A 26,784-nucleotide genomic window follows, 5' to 3' on the forward strand; every position below is an offset into this window, starting at 1 on the left:
ACTTAAATATGCACTCGTGGTTTCACCTCAATAGTTTATAGTATTTGTTTTATGGTGCTAGGGGGTTCAAATTCTAACAGTATATTGTGAGTAGTTTTGGGACCTTTGTATGGATCAATTTACGTCATTTCCGCCGTGGCTCCATCCTATTTAAAAACTATGGGATCAAACTATAGATCAATTCAAGTTATGGTCTATAAACCATAGTGAAAACGTGGCTGATTCGGTTGAAAATGAATGGTCAATTTTGATACAAACAGTCAAATGTCTTTAGGCATTCTCTTGTCTGTAATAATATAATGGCTGCAAATGATTCTACATCCTGTGTAGTTGTTGATGCTGCACTTATAGACAACGAGACTATTACAAGCAAACCACAACCCCCAGTTCAATCAAATCGTCCCGGAGAGGCAGCGATTAAACAGCAGTAAGTTGGATAATGTTTTGGGAGTAGACATATACATTATTGGATTCAATAACTAAAATAAACCACACCGTAATATACATGTATTGCTTGAACATATTGCTTGACAAAAGTACAATAGTAAATAAATTGTATAATAGTAAATTATAAAGAAGATATGGCTATGGGCACCAAGTATATAGACCAGACTTGTAAGACAAATAGAAGTTACAAATGCTATATTCTAAAAATTTTGGACTTGTAGAGCATTAGCTGCAACTCCTACAAGAAATCCTAGGTCATACACATGAAGCCTCACACTTTGTAAAAAATTTGCAAACTATCAACAGTTTGTGTTACAATTAATACCTATCCCAATCTGATGACAAGTGTTGGAACAACAAATTTTCATGAACTTAGTCAGTCATCAGCTTTATTCCACGGCTGTTCCAATATGGTGCATGTGCCACAATTTTAGTACAACTTCATGTTGTTATGGATTTAAAAACTTATTCTTGTTTTACTAATGGCTCAGACTTGGTCCACAACCACTGTGCGGGCTTGCAGGAACTTTTTTGTAGACATTGTGCACATTGCTCTACTAAAAATCATCCTACTGCACAATCTTAGTCCATTCATTCTCTGATTTATATTATTATGATATGAATTATTTTAAGATGAATAAACAGGTATGCATTCTATTGCCATGCAGGACAATTTGGTTTAGCTATGAGGGCATTTAGCTATGTCGGCAACTATAACTTAACATTGATCAATTGCAATTGTTTTAAAATTAAAGCCAAATAGACTTTTGTATCATGATCTTTGTCATATTTAGATATCTTTTACCCTATATTCCATTCCAACATGAAGAAAAACCTGCGAAGACTGGTGCTTTGGAAACCATTAATGAACAGACCAGCAATGTTGATGGGCATATTGATGGCCCTCCAAAAAAGAAAAGAGAACGAGGAATGAACAAAAACAGACCAAGAAATCCAAATCCAGCTGGAAAGAAGAAAATATGTCGAAGGTTTCTTCAACATGGCTCATGTCATTTTGGTGTTAATTGTAACTTCTCTCACGATATGCAAACAATCATAGACGATCGCTTGCCTGATGTTGGGGAGGTATGCAGAAACTTTCAAGTTTTTGGAAAATGTCCATATGGTATTGCATGTAGATTTGGTAAAAATCATCTTACAGAAGATTTTGAGAATGTTACTAAAGATACATTCGATGAATATCAAGTAAAAAATAGTTTAACTAAAGAGTTACAAGTGGAACTTCGAAAAAAGAGAGTTTCATTTCCCAGATCTGATGAGTATGTAGAAAAAATGAAAGACTTTCATAGTCAAGGAAGACCACTGAGAGATATAGGTGAATATAAAACATCTGGTGTTGTAACTGATGAAGATGTCATTAAACTAAGATCTGTGGAAATAAAGAAGGTATTAACGCAATTAAAAGGTTTAAATTTTATTGCTTTGACAGAAAGTTCTATTTCTTCTTTTAAATATTTTTGAAAGAGTTAGTACCAGTAACTAGTAGTTTAATGTCTATAGTTTTTTTTGTCCAGTAAATATTTTATTTTAATGTTTTATTAATTCAGATTGACTTCTCGGATAAGCTCTACCTTGCTCCTCTCACAACGGTAAGAAATAGATCGAGATCGATTGGGAAATAGGTTTGAATTGTGAATGAAATTGATAGGTTCTTGTTCTTGGTGAAAAAATTTAAATTTGTGTTCGAAATCACACCGGTTTCCCTATTACCTATGTACGGTAATGTGATATTGTCGAGTGATTAAATTATTTACCGCGGTAGGAAAAGTAAATTCTTTAGATATCGATCCATAACGCCTCGTACTGGGCAAATTTTAAAAGATATTTTTTAATTTCCTCAGGTTGGCAATTTACCGTTCAGACGATTGTGCAAGAGTTTGGGTGCTGATATCACTTGCGGTGAAATGGCGATGTGCACAAATTTGCTGCAGGTATGATTATAGTTCAGTATATTGACCATAATCTCTTCTTTTTGCTGGGGTTCGAAATTTCATCATACGGGAGTTGTAGGGGTCTGAGGTTTCTGTATCCACGAGTCTCTATATGATTTCATTTCCTGCATTTGGGGGACACAATTACTTGATGAATCCATCTCGCGAGGTTGTTGAGAGAAAATCGTTATAGTCTTCTGAACATGCATGGTTACGGATAGTATTAACTGCCGTAAATTGGTTCGTATTTGTTGTCGTTTGTTTACCAACCCTTGAAAGCTCCTAACTGTTACTATGTATAGGGGATGCAGTCAGAGTGGGCCCTGATGAAACGCCATCCAAGTGAGGATATATTTGGAGTGCAGGTATATATAATAATAAAACAGCAAGAAAGAGTGTTACATTGAGCTAGTGTCGTGATGATGAATTATCTTTGGTGTAACTTTGTACATTGTAACACTCAATAGAATGACTTTAGGTACAATTGATAAAGTAACATGTACTATAATGCATTATTTTCTATGTAACCAAGTATTTAGGAGAGATACGTAGTTAGGAGTTTTTTGCAACTAACCCCTGAAATATATAACGAAAATTTCAGGTAATATTTCTTCACACTGACACCTCTTTCCGTTAAAAGTACGGTCAGTTGCTTTGTACGGTGTCCATGATTAATAGTATTGATTATGATTTTTCTTTTTGCATTAGCTTTGTGGAAGTTTTCCTGATACAATGAGCAAGTGTGCTGAGTTACTCCAAAACAAGATTGAAATTGATTTCATCGATGTCAACGTTGGGTGTCCAATAGATCTTGTCTTTAACAAGGTGCAGAATAGTATAAGTTCATCACGTACGCTTAAGTTCACAGTGGTTTAACAAACATTTGAACAAGACAAACCCTCCCTTCGATGTATTCTGGAAGTGCGATTTATTTGCTTCCTATATAGGGAGCAGGGTCAGCATTGATGGAGCGATCAAGGCGTTTTGAAGAAATTGTTCGAGGAATGAATTATGTAAGTCTTCAAAGATGATTTAAAAATGGCAAAAAGAACACTTATTTTATGTGTAAGATATGGTTAATTATGTTCATTATTGATGATGACAATTTTCTCATTTTGGTTTGGAAAATTAAAACCCTATTAATTTTATTGTAGTATATTATTATTAGGCTTTCCCTGTTCTTTGTCATTATAAGAAATTTTGTATTCTTTTGTTAATATCATTATATAGGTACTTGACATTCCAGTTACTGTCAAGATGAGAACTGGCGTTCATGATAAGAAATGGAACGCTCTTCAACTTATTCCTAAAATAAGGGATTGGGGAGCTTCGCTTGTCACAGTGAGATTTTAATGTCCATTGCTAAGAATTATATTCAATCGTAAGTCCAGTTAGCTCTTTCTCACTATATACAGTACATGCACTGATATTTTGAGAAAGAACTTTTAAGGGCCTGCAAATCCTGCATGATATGTGTCGCATCTTAGGAAACGTTCGGTAAGAATAGATTAAAACAATTTCCCGTATTTATTTTCTCAGAAGACACGAAATCACGGAACCATATATTTTCCTGATTTTAGTTGCATGGGAGGTCTCGGGAGCAACGGTACACGAAATCAGCTGACTGGAATTACATCAATCAATGTGCAAATGAAGCTTTACCAATGCCACTTTTTGGTTAGTTTATACGAAGGATGCTGATAAAGGATTCTCGTTCTTTGTTCCCAGATTAAGCGCAGGTTTTATTTATCCGTGATGAGATTAGGTCTATTGAGCACTAATCAACGAGACCGCTGGATGTTCATTTTGCCAGAAATACATGTAAAAGGAAATTGTTCATAAAAGGAAAGGAGGTTTGAAAACTCACAGAAATAATTCTGTCACGGGACATTTGCAGTGAATGGAAATCCTCCTTAAAAGGCCAACTACAGCGGATTCCAATTGAAAGAAAATCGAGTGAGAATTTTGTTTTGACCGTTACTTCCGCATCCACTGTAGGAAATGGCGATATCCTTTCATTTGAAGATGTACAGCGACACAGACAAGAAACGGGTGCATCAGGTGTCATGATAGCCCGGTAATTTTAGTCATTTTTTGCTTGAATTTAAGGCAGTCGCAAACTGTATTGCATATCTATAACAACTGTAAGTAAGGCATTTTGTGACTTATACATGTCAAACACCCTCCTCTCGTGCCCTCGTGCAGGCCGGACGCAATTCCTAGAAGATCAGTAACGATACAAAATTCACTTTTAAAGTATTTTTACTTTAGTGGTGGTCTGATTAAACCATGGATTTTTACTGAAATCAAAGAACAAAGGTAAATTATTTGATACATACAGCACGAATATGTTAGTTTTATAATTGACATCCTCTCTGGTTCAAAATGATGCAAAAATACTCTTGATATTTCTCTTATCATCTCGATATTTTCTCCTGAAAAAGCCTGGCCCAAAAGCTTCTGTGTGTAGCACAACTGAACATGCGCCTAATTAGGTCTCTCCATGTTTTATAAGTATATTATTCGTCTTGTTTTCAGACACTGGGATATATCTTCGTCAGAAAGATTAGATATCATCAAAGATTTCGTAAACTTTGGTTTGGAGCACTGGGGATCTGACACTGAGGTATTGAACGTTATTTAACGTGCATGTTTCTACGCAGTTCTTGGATATGCATATGACCAGCGAATGAAGCCTCGGTTTAGTGCCTCGGTTTAAGCGTTGGGTCTTTTTCATAGTGCGCATGCTTGTAACAAAGATTGCAAAATCTCGAAAGGTCGCTCGTAGTGAAGCACAGAAATCGGGACTTCCCAGAAAACTGCAAATCTTAGCCCCAAAGAATTCCTGAAAAGACCTGATCGAGTTTTATTTTGATTCATTTGTGCTCCCAGGCTCTAGATGTATCAACTAGCAACATATTTTTAACACCATGTAGGGCATAGAGACGACACGACGTTTCTTACTGGAATGGCTATCGTTTCTATACCGGTAGGTTTCTAGTTATTTTCATTCATTTGAGTTTTTCAGCCTCGTAGGCTCGACGTACCCAGGCGCTGTGCTCTTTACCCTCGCGATGTAGCGCACGTGAAAAACCCTCGGAGAATTTGGCAGTAGTTTTGCTCTGTTGTGAGAACAATGTAGTCACAGAATGCTGTAGAGACGCAGTTTAGGCTTCGAGAACAACCACTCCTAATCGGATTGGAAAATAGCGGAGTCAGTGTTCGTTGTAGTTTATCAAAATTGCGACGAAGTTTTTTTTGCGAATGGCCGAATATGAATATTTACCCCCCATGCATTTGTGTAACAAACATGCTAAATGGTATTATTCCTATTTATGTATTGACTTTTTTATTTTTACAATTATATCAATTTTGTTTTTTATGAATCTTGCAACAGTTCATACTCCATGCTAATCTCTATCACACAGGTACATTCCTGTTGGTCTGTTGGAAAGAGTCCCTCAGCGTATTAATGAGAGGCCTCCACCATATTTTGGGCGAAATGATCTTGAAACATTGATGGCTAGTAACAAGTGCGAGGATTGGATAAAAATAAGGTATACATTAACTTCCAAACTTTATAGTATGTTCAATTTATTCATATTATAATAAGTATACTGCGCTGTGAAAAATAATGGTTTGTTGAACATGTCTTATTCTGTGCTTTTGTAGTATCGTAGTAATTGCTTTTTTGTTATCTTTTGACTTCTAGCGAAATGTTTCTTGGACCTGTTCCATCCGATTTTGTATTTCTTCCGAAGCACAAAGCAAATTCGTATGCCTCATGAATATACGAACTCTGTCAAATAGATCTATTTTGGCCATTGTTCGTTGCTTTTGCGTCCGATTGGGTGTTTAATCCTTGAAATTGTTCTGAATTACCGCTGTTGTTGTGAATTCATTTTAACATGTTTTAAATGTTAGTATACATTAATTGTATTTTCGTATGCATGATCAATAAATCAGTCTAATAGAAATTTTGTATACGAAAAATTTACAAAGTACCAGTACTAGTATTATTACTATAGTTAGTATTTAGTGTGTTATCAAGTGTATTATTGTCCTGACATTGCATGCCACCAATTTGGAGATCAGGTTTTTAGTTGTTTTCGGGACAGCTTGACATACCAAGCTTTTATTCTCAAACAACTCATCCAGCTTGACATACCAAGCTTTTATTCTCAAACAACTCATCCAGCGACAATAAATTAGTTCGACAATAAATAGTTCAATAAATTAGTTCACCTTGACTGATCTCAACGCATGGGTAAATATAATTTTGGTTATTCGAAATTATTCATTAGTTTTTCTTTCAAGCATAACCGCTTTAGTGAAAACTTGAGTCGTACGTGGTCGTACGTACATGATTTATTAAGTGCCAGTCGGCACTTAACTGGCTGTTTAGAGCAACTTGTAGTGACGATTGACGGAGGCTTAACCCTTATTCCAAACCTAACCCGGGCGAGAGGGTTGATCAGTGCATTTTTAAAAGTCCAAGGCCAAGTAAAATACACAAGACAACTTCTCAAAATCTTGCGATTCCGCGTTGTTTTGTTCAGGGATATGGTCACATAGTTTTTATCCTAAACGCGTTAGTAGAATTTCTAAGCCAAACTGTTGAGAATTTGCCTCCAAATGTGATCCTCAACAAGTCACAGAGTTTCAAATTATATATTTATTTTAACCAAATTACGATTTCTAAAGGTATATAACGATTTTCCAAATGATCCCACAACTCACACCGTGAGATAGCACACGGGCTGATATTTACATTAGCGAGGTTCAGATTTGACTACCACTACGACTACCACAACCTTTGAGGGAATATATATAAACCAATCAAATGCGATAGGTCTATCAGACTAACCAATCACGAGCTTGATAGATTAGCGAGAGGTAGCGGTAGTGGTAGTGGAAGCCAAATCTGAACCTCGCTATCCTCTCGCTCACGAAGGTGCTTTAGTGGTATAAAAAATTTTGCATTCAGTAATTGTATAGAGGTCAGCTGAAAAAAACGCGAGCGCGCGGGGTTGCTTGGGGTGGGAAACAAACAAAACCACCCCAAGCACCTCTATGCGCTTGCTTTTTTCAGGTGACCTCTATACAATACCTGAATGCAACGTTATATATTTTACAATTAAAGCGCCTGGGTACGAGGCTGCACTCCCTGAACGGCACAGTCCAACCAACTCCTATCTTGCTCTCGTGACCACACCACATACACCTTCATCCTCTCAATCACTGGGCTGTTAAGAATTTAATTAAGCAAAGTAACCATTTGTCAAAGTCATCTTATCTGTCAGTTCCCGACAACATAAACATCTTTATATATCAAGAGCAGTTTGTGCTGTTAATTCTTTTCTTCGCTTCGACAAAGTCATTCCAGAGCGAATTCGATTTTTTGAAATTTCTGTTAACAGGTAACTATCTCTATTTATTCTTATTAGAATGTCTTTTGGCTTTCCGAATATCTTTAATTTTGATTCTTTTGTCCGTCGCTTGCGGAATGATTTAAAGGATAATTTCGATTCCCGCGCATCACAAAATTTTCATATTCCCGAATCGAGTTATATCACTATGCCGGGTTTAGGTGGCAGTACAGTTGAGAAGGTGGTTAATTCCGAACTTCCCAACCTAATATTATAATTCTCGAGTTGGATACAAATGATCTGACCAGTGACGCCCCTGAGTTTGTAGGATCGAGGGTTGAAGAGCTCGCTCGCCTGCTTCGCGACGAATTTCGCGTTCGCGTCATTGGGGTGTGCCAGGTGATCGACCGTCATATCGCCAAAATACGAGAAGCTGATAGTGTTTTTAACTTTTTAACACATAAGCCACTCTTTTGCGCCAGTATTTGTCCGTGGTCCTTGCAGATGAGCAGATGATATTTTTCTATGGGAACATCGGGAATTTTTTAATCCCGCTCGTGTTCTGTTATCCACGGATGGCGTTCATTATAACCCACAGGGGCAATATTGTTTGTATAGGAGCTATTGCGGGGCTATTTTGAAAGCTCTGGCACTTTTGTAGTCATTGATTCTGTGTATATATTGTGCATATATTAAATATATGTATGTATATGTTTTTTGTATATCTCTTAATACTACACACACTCCGCACTTTTTAGTTTTTAGTTGTTGTTTATCATACAACTTAGCATCAAATGTGGTATAACAACTGCCTAAAATAGACAAAATACTTCTCCACGCTGCGACAGGAGAGTTAGTATCATGAAGACGATGCCACGCTGCTTGCTGGTTATATTGTTTATCATACGTTTTACTTACCCAGGTATGGGCTGTAGTAACATGACTGTTTACAGATGCCCACGTTGAGATTTCAACATTGGGTTTTTTGCTGCGCAGGACGAGTTTATGATTTTACTTGTTAAATATGCGTTGTCTGTGTTTGTGATGTCTGTCGCGTGATGTAGTTTTATGCATAGATCGTTTGCTCGTTTTGTGTGGGAAAAAACCATGTCTAAGACTCTAAGTGGGTTAGGGCGTTTTACGTTTCGGCGTTTTACGTTACGTTGGGCGCAACTGTTTTCTAGCGAAGACAGATATCAAAAGCGCATTTCGCATTACTCCCATACGCCCTGCAGATTACGGTCTCTTTGGTATCTTTTAGCAAAGCAAACATTATTATGATCGAGTCATGCCTATGGTATGGGCTGTGCGTCGTCATGTCGCACTTTCGAGATGTTTACTACTAATGTCGATTTGGTTGCTAAGACACACTAAGAAACTTATCAATCGCACATCTAATCCGCATTCTCGATGATTATCTCATGGCCGCACCTACTTATCACCAATGTTGGTATGGATCTTGTCTCTCTGTGAACAGGTGTGCCAATCGCTCCAGAAAAAAATCGGCCCATACAACGTTCTTTCCTATGCCGGCATTATTATTATTTATTATTATACAGGGTGTATAAAAAAAAAGGTAATCCAACTTTGGTGCGCTATTGTACGTGAACTACTCATTCTATTAAAACAAATATTTTTAACATTCCGAAAGGTTAGGCTTTCAACTATCGAATGACATGTTTTTGATACCAAATGGTGAAAAAATGAGCAAATAGGAGGCTTATAAAAAGTGTTAGTCAAAATCGCATATTTTCACCTCTGAGAGTTGGGACTAAAACCATTGAAAATTAACTCTCTTTGGAACTTAATTGAAGAATTTTGCTTTTGAATAAACTACCCACATATGCATATTAAGTAGGAATAAATCACATCAGGAGAACATTCCAAGCAATGCGGCCAGCGCAAGCTGTGACAAAACCAGTGCAAGCTGTGCCATGTTCGTGATTAATTGTTTTTTACTTTTGAAGATATGCGTTTGCGACTAATATTTTTTATGTAAAATTTTAAAATAATTTAAATGATACTTATGAAATCAACGATTGAATAGATACATAGGGTTGGATTCTGTTGATGATTTGGCGTCTTTTCTGGCATAAAAATAATCATACAACAACTCAGAAGGTTTTCAGCGTTCTACCACTGATTCTCCAGAAACAGTGAGACGTCGGCGACGAAATAGGTCTTATATCCTAAGTAACTCTCACTTAAAATATTACTTATATCTTAAGTAACTCTCACTTATAGTGGAATTAATATATAAGTAAATAATTCCGGGCGTCCAAAATGATCGATAGTCAGAACTAAAGATAAAAAAACCTCTCCGTATCTGCTGAATTGTCTTGGTTTCAATCAGAGATTCAAAATTCCTTGGTCTGAACTTTCAAAAAATCTCAATGAATCTTCAAAATGCTATGATTTCCCAACTTCCGTTTTTCTCCCGTGTACGTGACCGGTTTGTCTTGTGACGCCTTCGCTGGCTTGACGTTTCCGTTTGCTAACGTATTTCCGAATCATTCAGAAACATCCTCTTCCTTGATACAAGCTAGTAGGGTGCGTGCAGACATAAATCATAAAATTACTTGCCGTGTTCCAACTTGTCAGTAAAAATCTAAGCTTTAAGGGAGAGTTGTGAAAAGTATTGGCTATAGTACGAAAGAATATGTAAGTCTCCTTGTTTCTATTTCTATTCCTTACATGTGGTTTTCACTTTTCATACTAGATTTAGGTGCATGTGTAGCAACATATAGCTGATCGGATTTATATTTAAAATAACTTTGTAAATATTCTGTATGATATAGCAATGGCATTTAGGGCATTTTACATAGCCGTCTTTCCACGCTGGTTAACTATTAAGCCGCATATATATTAATGATATTACTTAGAGCTCGGTTTTAAATAATCTATTACCGTAATTACCCCTCTCAACTTTTGCTATGAATATTTGATTAAATCATTTCATTTGGAATCTTAAATAGTATAATAAAAAACCGTATGCATTCAAGCTCATATATCCTCCGGCTCCGTGGTATACTCTATAAGTGGAAAATGGGGGTGGAAAAAAGCATTTTCTGACGTTCTTGAGATCCCAAATTTGAAACATTCTCTCCATCGACACCAAGACCGTCGCGAAAAGCCTAATTGGGGAGGACGGGGGGATGTATAACCATGCATATATTGATATATTCATGTTTTAATAGCTAAGCGTAAAACAACTGCTATAAAAAAATTGAAACGTTCTGAGAACGGCCTGTATGGAGTGTGTAAAAAGTGTATCCCCTGTTGAAATCAAGCTTTTGTTAGAACTTTAACCCATGGTGTAAACATATATACAAATATACATATAAGCTGATATAACGATCAATAATTTGACCATTTTATTACTTTAAGTTGACTTCCCAGTATTACCTACTAAGTACAAACTATAGCTCTTGCACATCCACTGCATTAAGCATGCTGGGATTCCAAAGACGTGCTTTACACACCAGGGGCCAGTTGTTCGAAAGACGTTTAGCTTAAACGGTGGATGAGTTCAAAATGGAAAACAAAATTATCTCTTTATTCGACAAATGAGCTGAAATGTTTCGATGTAAATAGCTTAATTTTCAATGGAAGTACATATTTAATGCATAAAATGCAAGTTAATCATGCGTTTAAATTCCAATAAAAACACATTTTAAAAGAGGTAATTTTTTGGTAGGTAGCTATTATAAATATAGGATTATTGAATTATTCTTAACATATAAACAGTTCACATATGGTACAGAAGTTATATTAGTGATCACATGCAACTATTGTATTGTATCTAATGGTTCTTTTTTAAATTTTCATCTTTGCTTTAGAACACGTAAATAGGAATGAAAACTGTTCTGTTGTTAATAGTTTTACAGACAACATCTCACATAATTTATGGGCAGTCAGGTTTGTTTACCATAACTTTTGAATCTATGATTAGATAAATAGTTTATAAATTGTAATTATTATATCTCTGGTAATTATGAAAATAAGCAGGAAAATTATGAAGTTCAGAGTTAAGAACGTTTTCACTAACTATATACCGGTATTTCAGTGCAAACATCAAAACAAAGTTCAGGGGTTTTAGGTTAATAAATCTTTGATTTTTCAGTTACTTGCATGCCGCTTCGCTTTTTCCAAAATTGATATAGCTGAAGCCCCGTTTACACTCAATTTATTGGCACAGCCAGCTACCAAAACCAAAACAAAGGCTTTGCACAGAGAAATGGACACGGCCACGGGTACCTTTTTTGCCAGTATAATAAAGGCTTTAATAATGTTAATAATAATAGTACATGCAGCTTTAGAAAAAGTGTTTTTTATCTCTGCTCTCGTAATTCAGATGTGTGATTCTCCGAGCAGTGCTGTTCATTTTTCACTGTCATTTTTCACAACACCCAAGCAATGGATATGTGATACAGTTAGCGGAAACAATCCATGTAACGTGCGCAATACTTTTTAGCTAATTGCAGGCAACTTGCAGATAATAAGTGCTCACTGTGCCTGCAAATACCTGGGTGTGCGTGGGGCAAGCAAGCGGTAAGTGTATTGCCATGTTAGCATGCTGTTTTTTCCGTGGAATATTAGTACAGCACGCGATAGTACCATAAATAACGTGAGGATGTGTATAGGTATTGTCCATGCTCAAAATCGAAATTTAAGTAAGTTGTACAACGATTTCTCGTATTTCTTGAGACAATTAAAAACGAGCAAAAGTGAACTGCATGTGTGCAAGCATCATTGAAAATCTTATAATTTTTTTATATACAAAATCATGTTGTTTTTTATTTAGAGTATGTTTTCTCTCATATTAAGTTCTCTGCTCGTTGCACTGATCAGAAATTTATTGTTTAATTTATTGATTTATTTTAGAACTAAACAAGTGCGCGGTGCAACGCTGTAGAAGAACATACGAGGTTACAATGTAATATGACAGTTACTGGTAACCCAGATCCTAAACCAAAGGTGAGCTAACAAAATATATTTCAGTTGAGTATGTTTGTACGACAATTGCAATTTGATTGCATTTCAAAAATTTTGCGTAAGCGTGATTGCAATATTGAGTTTCTTAGCTAATTGAAATAACGATCATGTCGCTGGTACCCAAGATTGCTGTTTATCACTGTTATACATGATCTCAGGTACCCGGTTGTATAAACTCTTTGACTACCTTTTGAATAGTTAAAATCTAGTTAACTCATAAAATGCACGACTCTGATTGGACAGTTTTAAAAGTTAAAAGTTAACTAGTCGTTTATACAACTGGCCCCAATTCTATAGTAAATTAAATCTCGGTATACAAAAATAATAGATTATCACAACAAATTCATGACTGAACAATTTTAATTAATTTGCAGCTTGATAGAAAGCCACTTGGAGATTTAAACCAGATAACCCCGAGAAAAGTTTCATCGAGGGTGCGGATCGGTAGGTATATTTTTCCGCGCTAGATTTTAAGTTTATATATTTTTATTGATATTGTCATATTGACACTAGTAAACCTGGACTGCGACCTTAGAAGTCGATTTTCAAAACAATATCTGAGATGCATCGATCTAGGAACTACCAGCGGGGTAGCTACTTATAGCTAAATTAGCTGTGTCACTGATTTGTTTATACTCTGGAACGATAAGTTGATAAATTGGTTGCCATAGGTAAAAGTTATGCCACTCAGAAGTTTGCATGGCACTGCTCATGCAATTATTTGTTTTTAGGTGAACCTTTGAAACTCAAGATCGACATTCAACCTTCTGCAAACTATCCTGTTGATTTATATATTTTGATGGATTTATCTGCGTCTATGTCTGGTGATTTAGACAACGTCAAAAAGCTAGCACGCAATATTTGTAAGTCCACTAATATATGATCGCTATAAATCATTGACACGTATTTTATACATAACAACATCAAGTTCAGCCATACCTAGCTTTCATTAACTTGTGCTCGTGCCTCGTGATTGGTTAATCTGATGGAGTTGATTATTGCATTTGATTGGTTCATGCATGTTTCCTTCAAGGTAGCGGTTGTGGTAGTAAGAATCTGAACCTCGCTAGTATGTGCGAGCTTCGGACCTTCTTTGTTAGATTATATGACCGAAACAACCGCGCTAGATTTTATCTACTGCCGGTCATAATGACAACAAGTGCCATAGCTAGCCGAGGGCAGAATTAACGATATATGCATCATGAATATACGCCCCCCCCCCTATATTATCACATCCATACACATATTTATACAGCCCCGATACCCTCTATATATGAAACTCTCACATTCACATCACAATAAATCAGTGGTAACATAACTTGATATTTCAGCTCGCGATACTGAATTTTTATTTATTTTACTCGCTTACAAAGATTATCTTAGGTTTAGTTAGTATAAATGATTTTCTCATTAAAGAATGGGGACTAGTACCACGAGGCTTTTGTTTTGTTTTAATTTTTTTTACTATAGAACATATTCATACTACTATAGTATGTTATCTTTTCTATTAGCAACAAAGTTAAGTGAACTTACTAGCAGGCGCCGATTGGGTTTTGGATCATTTGTCGATAAAACAGTACCTCCATATGTTACGTATGAAGAGTGAGTATCTATATAGTACCATTCGGAGAAAAGAACCAGAACCGTCCTTACATATTTAATTAGGGAGGCCTGGAAATCAGGTTGCAATAACACATAGCCGATCCGCTAGTAATTAATAAGGCAACTTTTATGAACCAACTCGAACGCATTTTCGATATACTGTGTCAAACATACTTGACAAAAAAACATATACAGCGAAGGAGTTTTCTGTTCAATCCCCAATTTTGACCTTGTATTTTCCTTGTATTTTGACCTTGTATAATTCGTACACATGCATAAATAACTTTTTATAAATATGATATAACTTTTTATAATTAATAACATTTTTAGCTTAGGTAAACCGGTCTTACATCAGATTAATGGGAGGACATCAGTTGGAGATGTTCCATATAACTATAAACATGTACTGAATTTTACTGAAGATGTAGATGAATTCAGCGTAAGTATCAACCTTGATGCTTATATTTAACATGTCAGATCACGGTCAGATGCATGCACGTGAAAGTGTAAAAAGCAATCGATTGTCTACCTCGTTACAAGTGTTCTTTCACACGACATGCATGCATGACAGCGTATGTCATATACGTATATATTTTGATTATTTTCTCATACAGTTACGATCGAGGCTTGGCAACTTTTTAGAAAATCTTACTTCACAGGGTTAGGGTTGGTTTTCGATTTATCACCATACACATGAAGCATACTTATCGCACAAAAATATGATTTTAGTTCTTATATTATTTAGAAAAAGATTGGTGAACAAAAAAGTTCTGGTAATAAGGATTTGCCTGAGAGTACATTCGACGCCTTGATGCAAGTGGCAGCCTGCGAGAAGGTTTGTTTCTAACATAATACGCTTTTTTCTCTGGATTCTCTGACTCATGCGAAATCACGGAAAAGTTAACTAAGCATGAAGAGGTAGTGGTGGAAAAGGTTTCTTATTCGAGCACAATTTGATTTTAGGAGTTGGGATGGAACTCAAAGGATACGACACGTCGAATGGTGCTTATTGTAACAGATGCTACGTTTCATATGGCTGGGGAAGGCAGGGTATAAACTCGATAATTGATAAACTGAGTTTTAGGGTACTGCATTAGCTTATTTTAGCTATTGTTGTAAAACATCTGAATAGTACATGCAGATAGTATAATACATTTGACTATATAGCAGTGCGTATATATGTAACAGCTTGCTTTTTTAATTCTGTTGTCTAGTTTGGTGGTATTGTAAAGCCAAATGATGGAAAATGTTGGCTCGGCACCATAGAGAACGGTGTTCAGAGATACGCAAAGTCTCTGGAACAAGTAAGATTTTCACACGGTTACCTATTTCTAGGGCAAGAGTTATTTCACCTCGAAATCATTTTAGGCTACATTTTTTTCGCATCTTTTCTGCATGCTTCTAGGAAATAGTTTTAATGCACATTCACTAAAATTAAGCATTTATAGGTGTTTATTTCGAGACCGTAATTGATCGGTCGATCTTTTTAGGGGAAATTGATCATTTTATGGCAAAATAAAAACGTACCTTTTTTAGCCTATTAAACTTTTATTAGTGAAAAATCGTAGATTCATACTTGCATGATTGAGCTTTCTTTAATTTTCTTTGCATGGTTAACACGACTGCGCCGTCCCTGCTCTATACATGCAAAATTGCTAAATAGTTCTTTTCTTAAACCAAGGATTATCCCACAGTGGATCAAATGTATCAAAGACTTGTAAAATCTGAGATTCAGCCAATATTCGCAGTTTACATTGACCAAAAGTCGGTATCGTCGGCTGTAATCGCAAACACGTACACGGTAAGATGATATATGAAATTCTGTTGTGAGTCTACTATATGCTGCCACCATTTTATTCTCTCGCTTGATATTCTTCTCTTTTCAATTGTCATTGGTCATATGAACGGATTATATATCTGCTTGTTTAAAAGATTTCAGTATATACACTGTAAAAACTGAATGGTTGAAATGACCAAAAAAAAAGGTTGCAACCATATAAAATGGTTGTTTCAACCAATTAAATTGGTTAAAACCAAATTAAAATGGTAGAAATAACCAATAAAAAATTGGTAAAATGGATATGAAACTGAGCTCATATTGGTAAAAACAACCAAATATATTTAGTAGCAACAAATAAAATTTGGTTAAATTGACCAATTAATCTTTGTGGTCAATGGGGTATATTTGTAGACATCTGGTTCTATGTTCTATTGAATCCAATAAAATATGCTAGAATGCTATCTATAGCACATTCTAAATCCTATGGCTATAGAATATTCTATAGGACTTCTTATGATCTTATGCTATATAGAATTCCATTGCCGTATTCTATAGAATTTACAAATCATATAGAATATTAAATCTTAAAGTTAAAATTCTCAGCAAAAATCACTCGTTTTGTAAGGACAAATCACACATATTTCACACTTATCTGTAAACTGTTTTCATAATATACCTGTTCGCAGGTTAGGTGGCGGGCGTTTTGCCCAAAAAGGACCGCAAGGTTATGTGGGACTTGTATAATAACCGACACGCTTTTTTTTCAAATTTTGAGCGCGTCTTTGACTCTTTGTCATCGGTTCAAGGTTTTTCTTTCGTATTTTAACATAAAATACGCGTTATTTGAATTTGTCAATGAGTAGTCATGCGAAATTGGTGAAACACGCTGGATTAATATGTGAGGAGATCCGGATTATTTGTGAATAGTGACTGTGATCGCGAGGAAGAAGTAATTGTGTCATGGCCATGTGGAATTTCTAAAGTTGATAAGAAAATGATCAAAGGTTCCATTCAACTATCTACAATTTCAACAACAACATGTGTACAGCTAAAGTATTATAATTCAGTGGTGAGTGTGTTTGTATATAGTATATGTTTATATTTAAAATATTGACTATTTTTTCAGATCAGACTTTGTATGGCTGCTGGACACTTTTTCAAAACTTTGTCCAGCTGTCACATGCCTACTAGTATTAATTAAATATGAAATGCCCCTCTATATATAACCATGCACTGAGTCATTTAAAAGATTACTTTATTCACTCCATCAAGGCTTTAAGATCACCTTTAAGTGCAAGATTCTTGTGACTAATGCTGAATCAGAAATCCTCAAATTCTGATGCTGAATCAGAAATGGCAAGTATTATTGTATTTATGCTGTCAAAACTCAACAACTGCAAATCCTACTTCTGGTGAATCATATAGATAATATAATATACCTTTTATTTATATCATTATAAATAGGGCCATTACAACTATTCCGGTTTCTGTCAATGCTTTTGCAGTACATTTATAAATTCTATAGCTATATCATGGCATCATGCTAAGAATGAATAAGGTGTCAAATGTTTAAATTTCATATTTACTGTTAAAATTTACAGATTTTCTTATATCCAAACATATTAACCAAAGGTCAAAATTTGGTTTATGCAATTATGGGCATGTCGAGGATGCAAGAACAACTTTGCTCTCATTCCATACCTGGGAAACTTTAAATGTCTTTAAAGAAAAGGATGCAAAACCCCAACTCGACCCAGAGAAAGTTAAGAGTATATGTGGTAAGTAGTAATTGTTAGTAACTATTTGTGGAAGTTGATATATCTTATATACATATCTTGGTTTAGTTAATTGTTGACTTTTACTTTTTCTGTGTGTAGAGCATCATTTCGATGCACATGTTTAAGATGCCCAAACATTGATTCAAAGAAGCCATCAATGCTGGCTGCTCTGGAAAAGAACAAGAACAAAGATGTCCAACATATTATTGGTCTATTAGAGGATTGTCACCCGAACTAGAAAAAGGTATCTACAGATATATATGTATATAATATACAATGTTGAACTATGCAAATCACATTTATTATGTTGCCTGCTGAATCTTGTAATCAAACTTATTTAATAGAAATTGAAAACCATTGCATCTACACTGCCCCGCTGCATCAGTTGAGGCAGAGAAAGACCTGGACAATTATTTTGGGAAATTGTCCCTGTAAATATTAAACTATAGTTCAAGAGTTACTCCATAAGAACTAAAAATATGCTCAAGTGGCTGCTTGTGAAGTGTAGGGTCTTGCTCTTTTGTGTCCCAGGATTTTTCCCATATGTAAATGTTTTATTTCCAAGCTTAGGAATATAAAGTTTTATAATTTTTTGAATTTTATTTTGGGATAACAGTGGTGTTAAATTTAGACCATTGTAAAAAAAAGAACATTCCCGAAGTTGCTATTAACTGGATCTCTTGGTGACATCCATTCACTAGACCTTTTGGCTGAAGGCATGGTAGCAATAAAGTTTAAGCAGTTTTCCATCTTAAATGCTGTTGTGTGTTTGCTGACTGCATTGTATGTATCCAACGCAGAGAACCCTAAAGATGGAGGTGGGTAGACAAAGAATGTGTTCCTTCTTCTGGACCAGATATTACTACAAACAGACGGAAAAACGAACATTCCAATTGGAGTTAAAAACTTTTTACCGCAGCTTTGAGAACCTAGAAATGACTTAAGTATAGATAGATGAATCCTAGTAAGATAAGTGTTTGAATGTAGTAATTTGTATATATGTATGCAAATAACCATTAGGATAATTTATTTATTATATTAGATCTTTTATAATATATATGTGTGTTTTGACAAAATTTGATTTGAAGTGCTCTGAATTTCAGGATAATTTAACCAATCTTTAATTGGTTGAAATAATTGGTCAAAAAAACCATTGCACATTGGTTACATTAACCAAATTGAATATAGGTTACATCAACCTATTAAATATTGGTAGATTCAACCAATATTAATATTGGTAATTTTAACCAAAATGAATTTGGTAAAAAAATAACCAAATTTTAATTGGTTGTCCTGGTTGCATCCAGGAGAACCTTTTTTTTTTGGTTGTTTCAACCATTCATTTTTTACAGTGTAGATATACTTAGCTCGCCGTATTATAGGCATTCTTCCAAAAACAAGTTATAGCGAAATAGGTCTTCTGTAGCTTTATATATATAGATTCACGTATTTCAAGTACTTTGAGGAATGTTCGAAGAAATTTTGGCTAGATTATCCTTTTGGCCTTTTTACAGGCCTGCCCCGGTTTAGTTAGTTACTGCACTAAGCCACTAGCTCTTACGTTGCATGCATACATGTTTGATAAATATTTCACAAACAGTATTTTCAAATTGTATAATTTAAAACTTTCATCATGCAGGCTATCGCTGATAACTGGAAAGGTATACAAGCTGAATTTGAACATTTAGCTAAGGAGTCAGCCAACATCACTGAACTCATTGAGGAAAGTTACAATGTGAGTTTTATTTTCAGTTATTTACAAGACCAAAAACATGCGACAGTTGATATTATTACAAAGTCCTCTTTTTATCCCGTAATTAGAGGCACAAACAGGGCATATGAGTGCATATATATACCGGCCAAATTATTAGCTTTGTGCATTTTCCATGTCGTACATTTCTGGCGTATTAGTGAGTTTGGGAAATGACAACGGCAACCGCAACAACAAAATTATTCACCTAATATTGTGGTAATCAAAGAAAATACGAGTTAATATCGACTTGATTTGCCTCTTCAAGTTTCCTCTTTCTCTGAAACAGTTATTAACTATTATAAATATGGTCGAAACACGGTAAAACGGTAAACACTCCAAACAACATCGAACACATTAACTGCATGTTGCCGCGTTGCCGTAATTGCGTCACGATGCCGTTTCAGCAATTACGGCAGTGTACAACGTTAAAGGCCACGTAATTCACATTTTCTTTTGTCTAATGCCATTGTTGATAAGGACGTTGCGGTTGTTGTATTTCCCAAACTCACTATTATTTCGCACACATGCAGTAGGCTATACTGGCTAGTGAAACAGTGTAACATATTTATGCATGAAGATGCGCGTCACTCGCATGTTTGTTTGCAAAGGGTATAATATAGACGGGTATTTTTTAACCCTTGGCTGCATGAGCACATACCATCCGTATTATATTGAAGTAAGTTCGTTGTTCCCCCTTCTGTTTTTTTATGCATCATTTCCATACAATCCATGTGATTCCATCCAATCAATGTTGAGTAAAGTATAATTTTTATTAGCACAGCTTCAATCCAGCTACATATCTTTTAAAAAAGCGCTAAAGTTGGATTACTTTCTTATGCGTTTTGGAACATTATCAGACGCTTGGTCAGTTCTGATGTGTGATTTACATTGTAGTACAAACATATTAAAATACCACTGAATGTTTCATATCAATCATATGTAACATTTATTTTAGAAAATCACTTCTACAGTTCGACTTAATACCGTGCCAGCTAATCCTGACGATGTAAAGGTTACAATCACGCGGAACGAGTGTGGGTAAGTTCTGGACATTCATGCAGGCCTAATATTTTAGGGGGCGGAGGTTGATTAGCGAAAGTTAAAGAATACCCGTCGATTATCGCTAATGTTGGCGAATATTGGCTGAATTATGGCAAGGCAGATCATCAAAACATCCCAATTCCCAAGTAACCCATTTAGTCAAGGCGTAATTTTACTCGAGAAAAAAATAGTATGATGACTTATGGGATGATCTGATTCGATCATTAACCTTTCTTGATAGCTAACCAATGATATCTTATGATTCTAAAATTGATCGGTTAATTGCCAAAAAGTCGATTATATTTTATAATTGAAATAATTGTAACCTCAACGTCTTCCACCTGACTTCCAAACGGAAATTATAAATGCAAGATCTTACGCGTCATTCCTCTCTATAAGCACGCATGCCTGTCTAAAATTGATCTTTTCTTCAAACAATGGCCCTCATATTAGAAAATATTTATTTTACTGGTATTTGACAACAGTCGCTCTGCTTATAAGTTACAAATACACGTTTGAAGAAAATTCACTACACCCTGTGATGTAACATACGGTCAGTATATGGTATATTATATTACTCTGTATAGCTTGAACGAAAAAATAAACATATACTATATAATTATAATATATCTATATTTAGGTCTAATAATCCTGATAAACACGTGTGTGATAACGTCAAACCTGGAGAAAAAGTATGGATTATTTATGTGCATCATATATAGATTGCTTTATGGAAAAAGTGCAGACGTTTGGTAGATATTTGATATTCCGACTTGGTATTTCAGGTATCTTTCGACGTGACTGTAACTGCTACGTCGTGCAAAACAAACAGAACGAGGTAATAGTCTCTCCAGTCCAGTACCATCTCTGCAGTATTTATTAACTGTACTGATTCATTAATAATATACTGAAAATGTACTTTTAAATAAAGGGCTTATTTTAAAGAAAAGAAAACATTTATAGTCAAAATTGAGTGCCTAAATTATTATATTCCGTATTTACCAAAAATTTCACACATAGTTAACATAAATGCTAGTTTAAACAAATGAGAGGTAAACATTATAGGACTTGAAATAACGAGACCAAAATTGCGTCATGGGGCTGTTCTGAAAACATTCCATGCATGACCAACACCAAAAGGCGTCTACTTCTACTGTAGGAATTCAAATGGTTATCGGCTTGATTCGCTTTTAACCTCCAAATATCCAACATAAAAGATTAAAAGTGATATTTTACACTATATTCGGTATACGGGCTTTCTTTTGCCGCCTGTAAAGACTTCGAGAAATTCCCAGCGGATGGCCAACACACTCTAATGTTACCTAAAAAATTCTGCTTGCTAGTTTTGAGCTGAGTGCGTCATCATTTGGCAGAGTGGAGGTTGAACTTGATATTATATGTAGCTGTGATTGCGAGAATGAAGTAAGCATATATATGATTTATCGATTGACGAAGCTAAATTCCCTATGATTAGATACAGGAACTTGCATCTTTAGAAAATGTATTGTTGATATTTTTCTTGAACCAAACCATAGCCGTTTACAAGGTATTACTTTAACCGTTCTTAGGATGCTATTGTGTGTGAGCAAATAATAGTAGCTAATAGTAGGAGTTCGATCTACAATGTGGTGAAAATCGCATTTTTCATCCATCGTGTCCTATTAATTAAGCAGAGATGACAAATGCAACTTAATTTCACGTCATTTTCAAATAATTCACTAACTTTTTTCCCGTGGGACATTTCAGGCCCAATTAAACGGTAATCACTCCAGATGTAATGGTAATGGTAGCCTTGTGTGTGGTGGTTGCGAATGTAATGAAGGCTGGTTAGTATTAAACACGTTCACATGAGTTTTTCGTATTTGCCATTTTGACCCATAAGAAATTGGGTGTGGCGAGACGTAGTGGTTACACTCCCTCAGTTCCAGCAACCTTTCCTCAGTTATGGAAGATTAATTTTTGGTCTGAACGAAAATGGGGTTTTCCCCTTTCCGGGTTAGTTAATCAAGTGATAATTTATGATCGATTCTCTTTGTAGGTCTGGTGAATTTTGTCAATGCGATGCACGGCAGTTTCTAAATATCGACCCAGATAAATGCAAGATGACGAACGAAACTGGGAGTCTAGTATGTGATGGAAATGGAATATGTGACTGTGGTGTGTGCAGATGTAATTTAATTCCGGTGAGTTATTCAATTGCAAATCGAAATGACAAAAGAAACTATTAAAGCTCTTAATATTTTGCTGTATATTACATAAAATAATCATATTTCCGGTTGTGTTTTTCAGTAAATACTTCATATGCGAAAATGCATGCAGATACGTGAATGTAATGATTTTTTGTTCAGGGTGAAACGGTAAAATACTATGGACAATTCTGTCAATGTAGTGACTTCAATTGTGACAGGTCAAACAACATGCCATGTGGTGGACGTAAGTATTTCTAGGGTTTATTTTAACTCGCTATGAACAGAAATTTATAAATGGGGAAATATAGTTGCCTGTTTATCCTCTATAAAAACATGGCTCTTTATCAATAATTGAAATGGTGTATTTTCCGCACCTCCCGGAGCTTTTTACAGCTTACATTTCATCATTTTTTGTTTTAATTTAAAGTACTATATCGATAATTTAGTGTGTGACTACCACCCCAGACTATTGGTAGATATGCACTCAGGAATGATTGATGTGTTTGTTTTCTTTTAATCTAAACCACAAAAAGCCAGCAGCATGCATCTTTGACATTTTGTCATCATTTGGCCCATGCATTATAGTTCATCTGTGTGCACGCCAGAACATTTGTAATATACCTGTATCACACTAGTTGCATCCTTATTCCGTTATTCTCCTATGAGAATACATTTCTTTGTTTGTTCTCGCCATTTGTCCAATCAAAAAGGTCTTTGCTCGCTTTAGGGTATATTCCGGCTAGAACGAGTGATTTGTGTAGTGCATTAATTATAACGATACGTGCATTATTGTTAATGATCCAACGTGCATGGTCCAAGAAAGGTACAGTTACTGACTAAAATTTTTGTGTACTTTTAGCTGAACGAGGAAAATGTAAATGCGGCAAATGTCATTGTAAAGAAGGGTTCATTAACACTAATTGTGGTGACATTGATTGTTCTATACGCTTGCCTGACTGTGTCACTGTTAAGGTTTGTATTTCTGGCTTTATTTCCTTAATCTAGTTTATATTTTTATAACTATTATAGTCTCTGTAAATAGTTGTTCAATCGAACTATTATTAAATAACTTCGCATCAAATGTGGTATAACAACTGCCTAAAATAGATAAAAACACTTCTCGACGCTTCGACGTAGGAGACTTTGTCGGGAGATTTAGTATGAGCTATACGTAATATGCATTTCAACACCACGAAACTTCTTATCCAGGATGGTGGAGTTCAAGTGAACTGTAGTGAACATGGTTCTTGTGAATGTGGTGTGTGTAAATGTGATCCATTTTATCAGGGACGGCATTGTGATGAATGTCCGGTATGTTAACATTGTGTTATCTGAACATATATCTGAACATGCGCACCCTTCTATATCAAAATAATCGTTACTCTGGTCTGAAATTTGAGGGCAAGTTTACAATTTTGTGCTTTCATTTTATGGAAATTTTTCTCCTTTTAATTGATGTGAGTGAGTGAACGTCCAGTGTGGAAACACAGATACGGATCGCGCAGGACTAATGAACAAATTGTTCATAACCATCAACCTAAGATAATCACGTAAAACATGGCAAAAATAGTGTATAGACCTGTTGTGTAAACTCCATGCCCTTTAAGTGATGAGTGGTTATATTAACACCATATTGTATTCAGTGAAACTTTATTTACTTGAAACTCGATTTACTGCATGTGCGTACTGCATATATCTTTACCAGGATAACCAGGACATAACGCTGCTGTAAAAGCGAGTTCGTATATTGCGAAAATTAGAGAACTTACTGCATGCTCTAATTTTGTTAAATTCTAGTCTTGTGCTGGTCGTTGCGGTGATTTTAAGACATGTGTCTTGTGTAAAGTATTTGGTGTTTCCCCAAGTAATGCGACATTGTGTGAAAATTGCCCGGAAATAGCGAAAGTACAAACTCTTGCAAAACTTAGAGGATGTAAGTATATAAAAAATCTGTTTTTCATATTCTGTATAGAAGGGAACCAAAAACATACTATTTTAAAAAAACATCCATCATAGTATAATACGTTAATGCTTTCTATGATTGTTGTTTACTTTCTTGAGTTTCTTCATACTGTTTATGATTCAAAAATATTAACTAGATATTGCTTATATTTTTTTCTAGTGAACCTTCCGGCGGAATGTCAAGAGACGGATAACGATGGGTGTACATATTACTATACTTATGAAAACAAAGGAAACAAAACCATCGTTCATGTCGTGGAAAGCAAAGGTTGGTAATATTATATTTCAGTTAAATCCGTGGTTAAATTATTGGTTAATGGGTAAACTCATAGACAATCCAGAAGACATGCATGCAGACAGCCCTCAGACCCGCCCGGTGGGGAAATTGCATTTCAGATAGAGTTTCTACTTTTAGACGCAGGAATCGGATAATGATTGCGGTGAAATTAAGTTAGAATTAGGAGAGATATCACAATCGCTATTTAAACCTACATATACTTTGATGTAGCACGGCGGAGTCCTTATCTACGTTTGTTTGTTTCAGATTGCCCCGAAGGTCCCGATGTTTTGCTGATCGTTCTTGCTGTTATTGGTGGTATTGTCGGTATTGGTATCATCCTCTTGATTCTCTGGAAACTTCTTATTGCTATGGTGGTACGTAGAATTCACTTTTCAAAAGCAACCTCATACCCAGCGTATATCCTTGTCACGCCCACGACACATCCTACGGAGGAACCAAAAGGTTAATTCTAAGATTGTCGTGAAATGAATAGCGAGCAAGATTTCTGTTTGAAACCTGATGTGTACATACATGGTAACTAATCGATAGATCATTAGTCCTGAGTTTATTTACACATCCGTTTGCACACTATACGATCAGACGTTATAATTAAACAAACACGGGTGCAAAAGCTTTAAGACATTTTACAAATTTTGGTATCAGTTTGATAAGCAAATACATGGCATTTCTACCATTTTTAATCGCACACAACTGACAACTATCCGTATCTTATTTTACCAACTTAGTCTTTTTATCTACACTGATCGATGAATAGACAGACAAGCAAAGAGTACAGACGATGATAATACCTTACTAATATATTGACTTTTTATTGTTATTTTTCACAACGCTTTTTATTTTTTACAGGACCGACGTGAATACCAGAAATTTGAGCGGGATAGAGCTCAATCGAAATGGCACAGGGTACGTTAATTTATAACTTTGAAATCATAAAGTTTTCAACAAATTAACAAACATATTTTCTGTACGGTTGATTCGAATTAAACATGGTTCATTCTGAACTAGCACTGATCTCGGTGTGATTTTTCCCACAATACTCTAATCTTTATATTTTCAGGAGAAAAATCCTTTGTATCAACCAGCCACCACTACTGTTCCGAACCCAATATTTGTCGGACAAAAAAGTTAACGAATTGTCTCTATCATATAAAACATGCTTACCAATTTGGACGCATTGGTCAAAAGATTTGCAACAGGCTACATTTTAATTTATTTTTATTGTGTTGTGAGTGAAAATAATTCATTCAAGAATGCGAACTTCATTATCCAAAAAAATACCCCGACGTTGAATTTCTCAAGCTCTGGTTTGGGTTTTTAATTTTGGCTATTGTACATCCATATTTAGAAGCCTGGTAAAATTAACCAGTGGGTTGCACTAATCTCCTCGGAAGACACTCCATTTCATGAAAGTTTTCCGCGTTTTACCCTAATTTACACTTCCGCGTATTGCTCAACTGTTCGTCATGAATAACTATTTATGTAAATCTTTCTGTACACGTTACCGCCCACAACAACACGTTTTTTTTCACGTATGTGCACTATAAATCTGCGATTGAATAGACACATAGGGTTGGGTTCTGTTGAAGATTTGGTATGTTTTTTCTTCGATAAAATT

General features: G+C 35.4%; 2 protein-coding genes across 4 annotated transcripts; both read left to right on the top strand.

Moving 5' to 3' along the window:
* Window positions 1-152: 152 nt before the first annotated feature.
* On the top strand, window positions 153-6,648 carry LOC114523003 (tRNA-dihydrouridine(47) synthase [NAD(P)(+)]-like). 2 transcript variants are annotated; one of them, XM_028543801.1, is made up of 15 exons: window positions 153-427; window positions 1,242-1,854; window positions 2,016-2,057; window positions 2,310-2,399; window positions 2,702-2,764; window positions 3,108-3,224; window positions 3,347-3,412; window positions 3,630-3,740; window positions 3,980-4,076; window positions 4,398-4,476; window positions 4,671-4,718; window positions 4,938-5,025; window positions 5,336-5,388; window positions 5,828-5,956; window positions 6,112-6,648. In XM_028543801.1, the coding sequence occupies exons 1-15, from the start codon at window positions 300-302 to the stop codon at window positions 6,185-6,187; spliced, it is 1,800 nt and encodes a 599-aa protein (XP_028399602.1). In that variant the 5' UTR covers window positions 153-299; the 3' UTR covers window positions 6,188-6,648. The 2 variants fall into 2 exon arrangements, with proteins under 2 accessions (XP_028399602.1, XP_028399610.1); XM_028543809.1 differs by having other exon boundaries at window positions 338-427; window positions 1,277-1,854.
* Window positions 6,649-7,765: 1,117 nt separating this feature from the next.
* On the top strand, window positions 7,766-26,739 carry LOC114522958 (integrin beta-1-like). Of its 2 annotated transcripts, none has more exons than XM_028543746.1 (27): window positions 7,766-7,819; window positions 11,608-11,686; window positions 12,123-12,190; window positions 12,653-12,745; window positions 13,138-13,207; window positions 13,495-13,626; window positions 14,275-14,365; window positions 14,696-14,804; window positions 15,111-15,200; window positions 15,329-15,415; window positions 15,580-15,669; window positions 16,047-16,166; window positions 19,563-19,658; window positions 20,632-20,714; window positions 21,358-21,409; window positions 21,503-21,555; window positions 22,061-22,139; window positions 22,464-22,543; window positions 22,756-22,900; window positions 23,066-23,150; window positions 23,766-23,878; window positions 24,116-24,217; window positions 24,704-24,839; window positions 25,029-25,136; window positions 25,413-25,522; window positions 26,016-26,072; window positions 26,227-26,739. In XM_028543746.1, exons 4-27 carry the CDS (start codon window positions 12,710-12,712, stop codon window positions 26,296-26,298), a joined length of 2,196 nt encoding a protein of 731 aa, XP_028399547.1. In that variant the 5' UTR covers window positions 7,766-7,819; window positions 11,608-11,686; window positions 12,123-12,190; window positions 12,653-12,709; the 3' UTR covers window positions 26,299-26,739. The 2 variants fall into 2 exon arrangements, with proteins under 2 accessions (XP_028399547.1, XP_028399556.1); XM_028543755.1 differs by lacking the exon at window positions 12,123-12,190 and adding an exon at window positions 12,243-12,319.
* The last annotated feature ends 45 nt before the right edge of the window (window positions 26,740-26,784 follow it).

This window comes from Dendronephthya gigantea, unplaced genomic scaffold (assembly GCF_004324835.1).
Source record: "Dendronephthya gigantea isolate DGI-Jeju-01 unplaced genomic scaffold, DenGig_1.0 000000F, whole genome shotgun sequence".
Classification (NCBI taxonomy): domain Eukaryota; kingdom Metazoa; phylum Cnidaria; class Anthozoa; order Malacalcyonacea; family Nephtheidae; genus Dendronephthya; species Dendronephthya gigantea.

Excerpts from the sequence above, each read along its gene's own strand:
- LOC114522958 (XM_028543746.1), top strand. The coding sequence starts at position 12,710 with ATGACAGTTACTGGTAACCCAGATCCTAAACCAAAG. Across the intron at positions 13,627-14,274 it reads AAAGCTAGCACGCAATATTT|CAACAAAGTTAAGTGAACTT; the intron begins GTAAGTCCACTA and ends CTTTTCTATTAG. Across the intron at positions 21,410-21,502 it reads ACGTCAAACCTGGAGAAAAA|GTATCTTTCGACGTGACTGT; the intron begins GTATGGATTATT and ends TTGGTATTTCAG.
- LOC114523003 (XM_028543801.1), top strand. The coding sequence starts at position 300 with ATGGCTGCAAATGATTCTACATCCTGTGTAGTTGTTGATGCTGCACTT. Across the intron at positions 4,477-4,670 it reads TCAGGTGTCATGATAGCCCG|TGGTGGTCTGATTAAACCAT; the intron begins GTAATTTTAGTC and ends TTTTTACTTTAG. Across the intron at positions 5,389-5,827 it reads TGGCTATCGTTTCTATACCG|GTACATTCCTGTTGGTCTGT; the intron begins GTAGGTTTCTAG and ends TCTATCACACAG.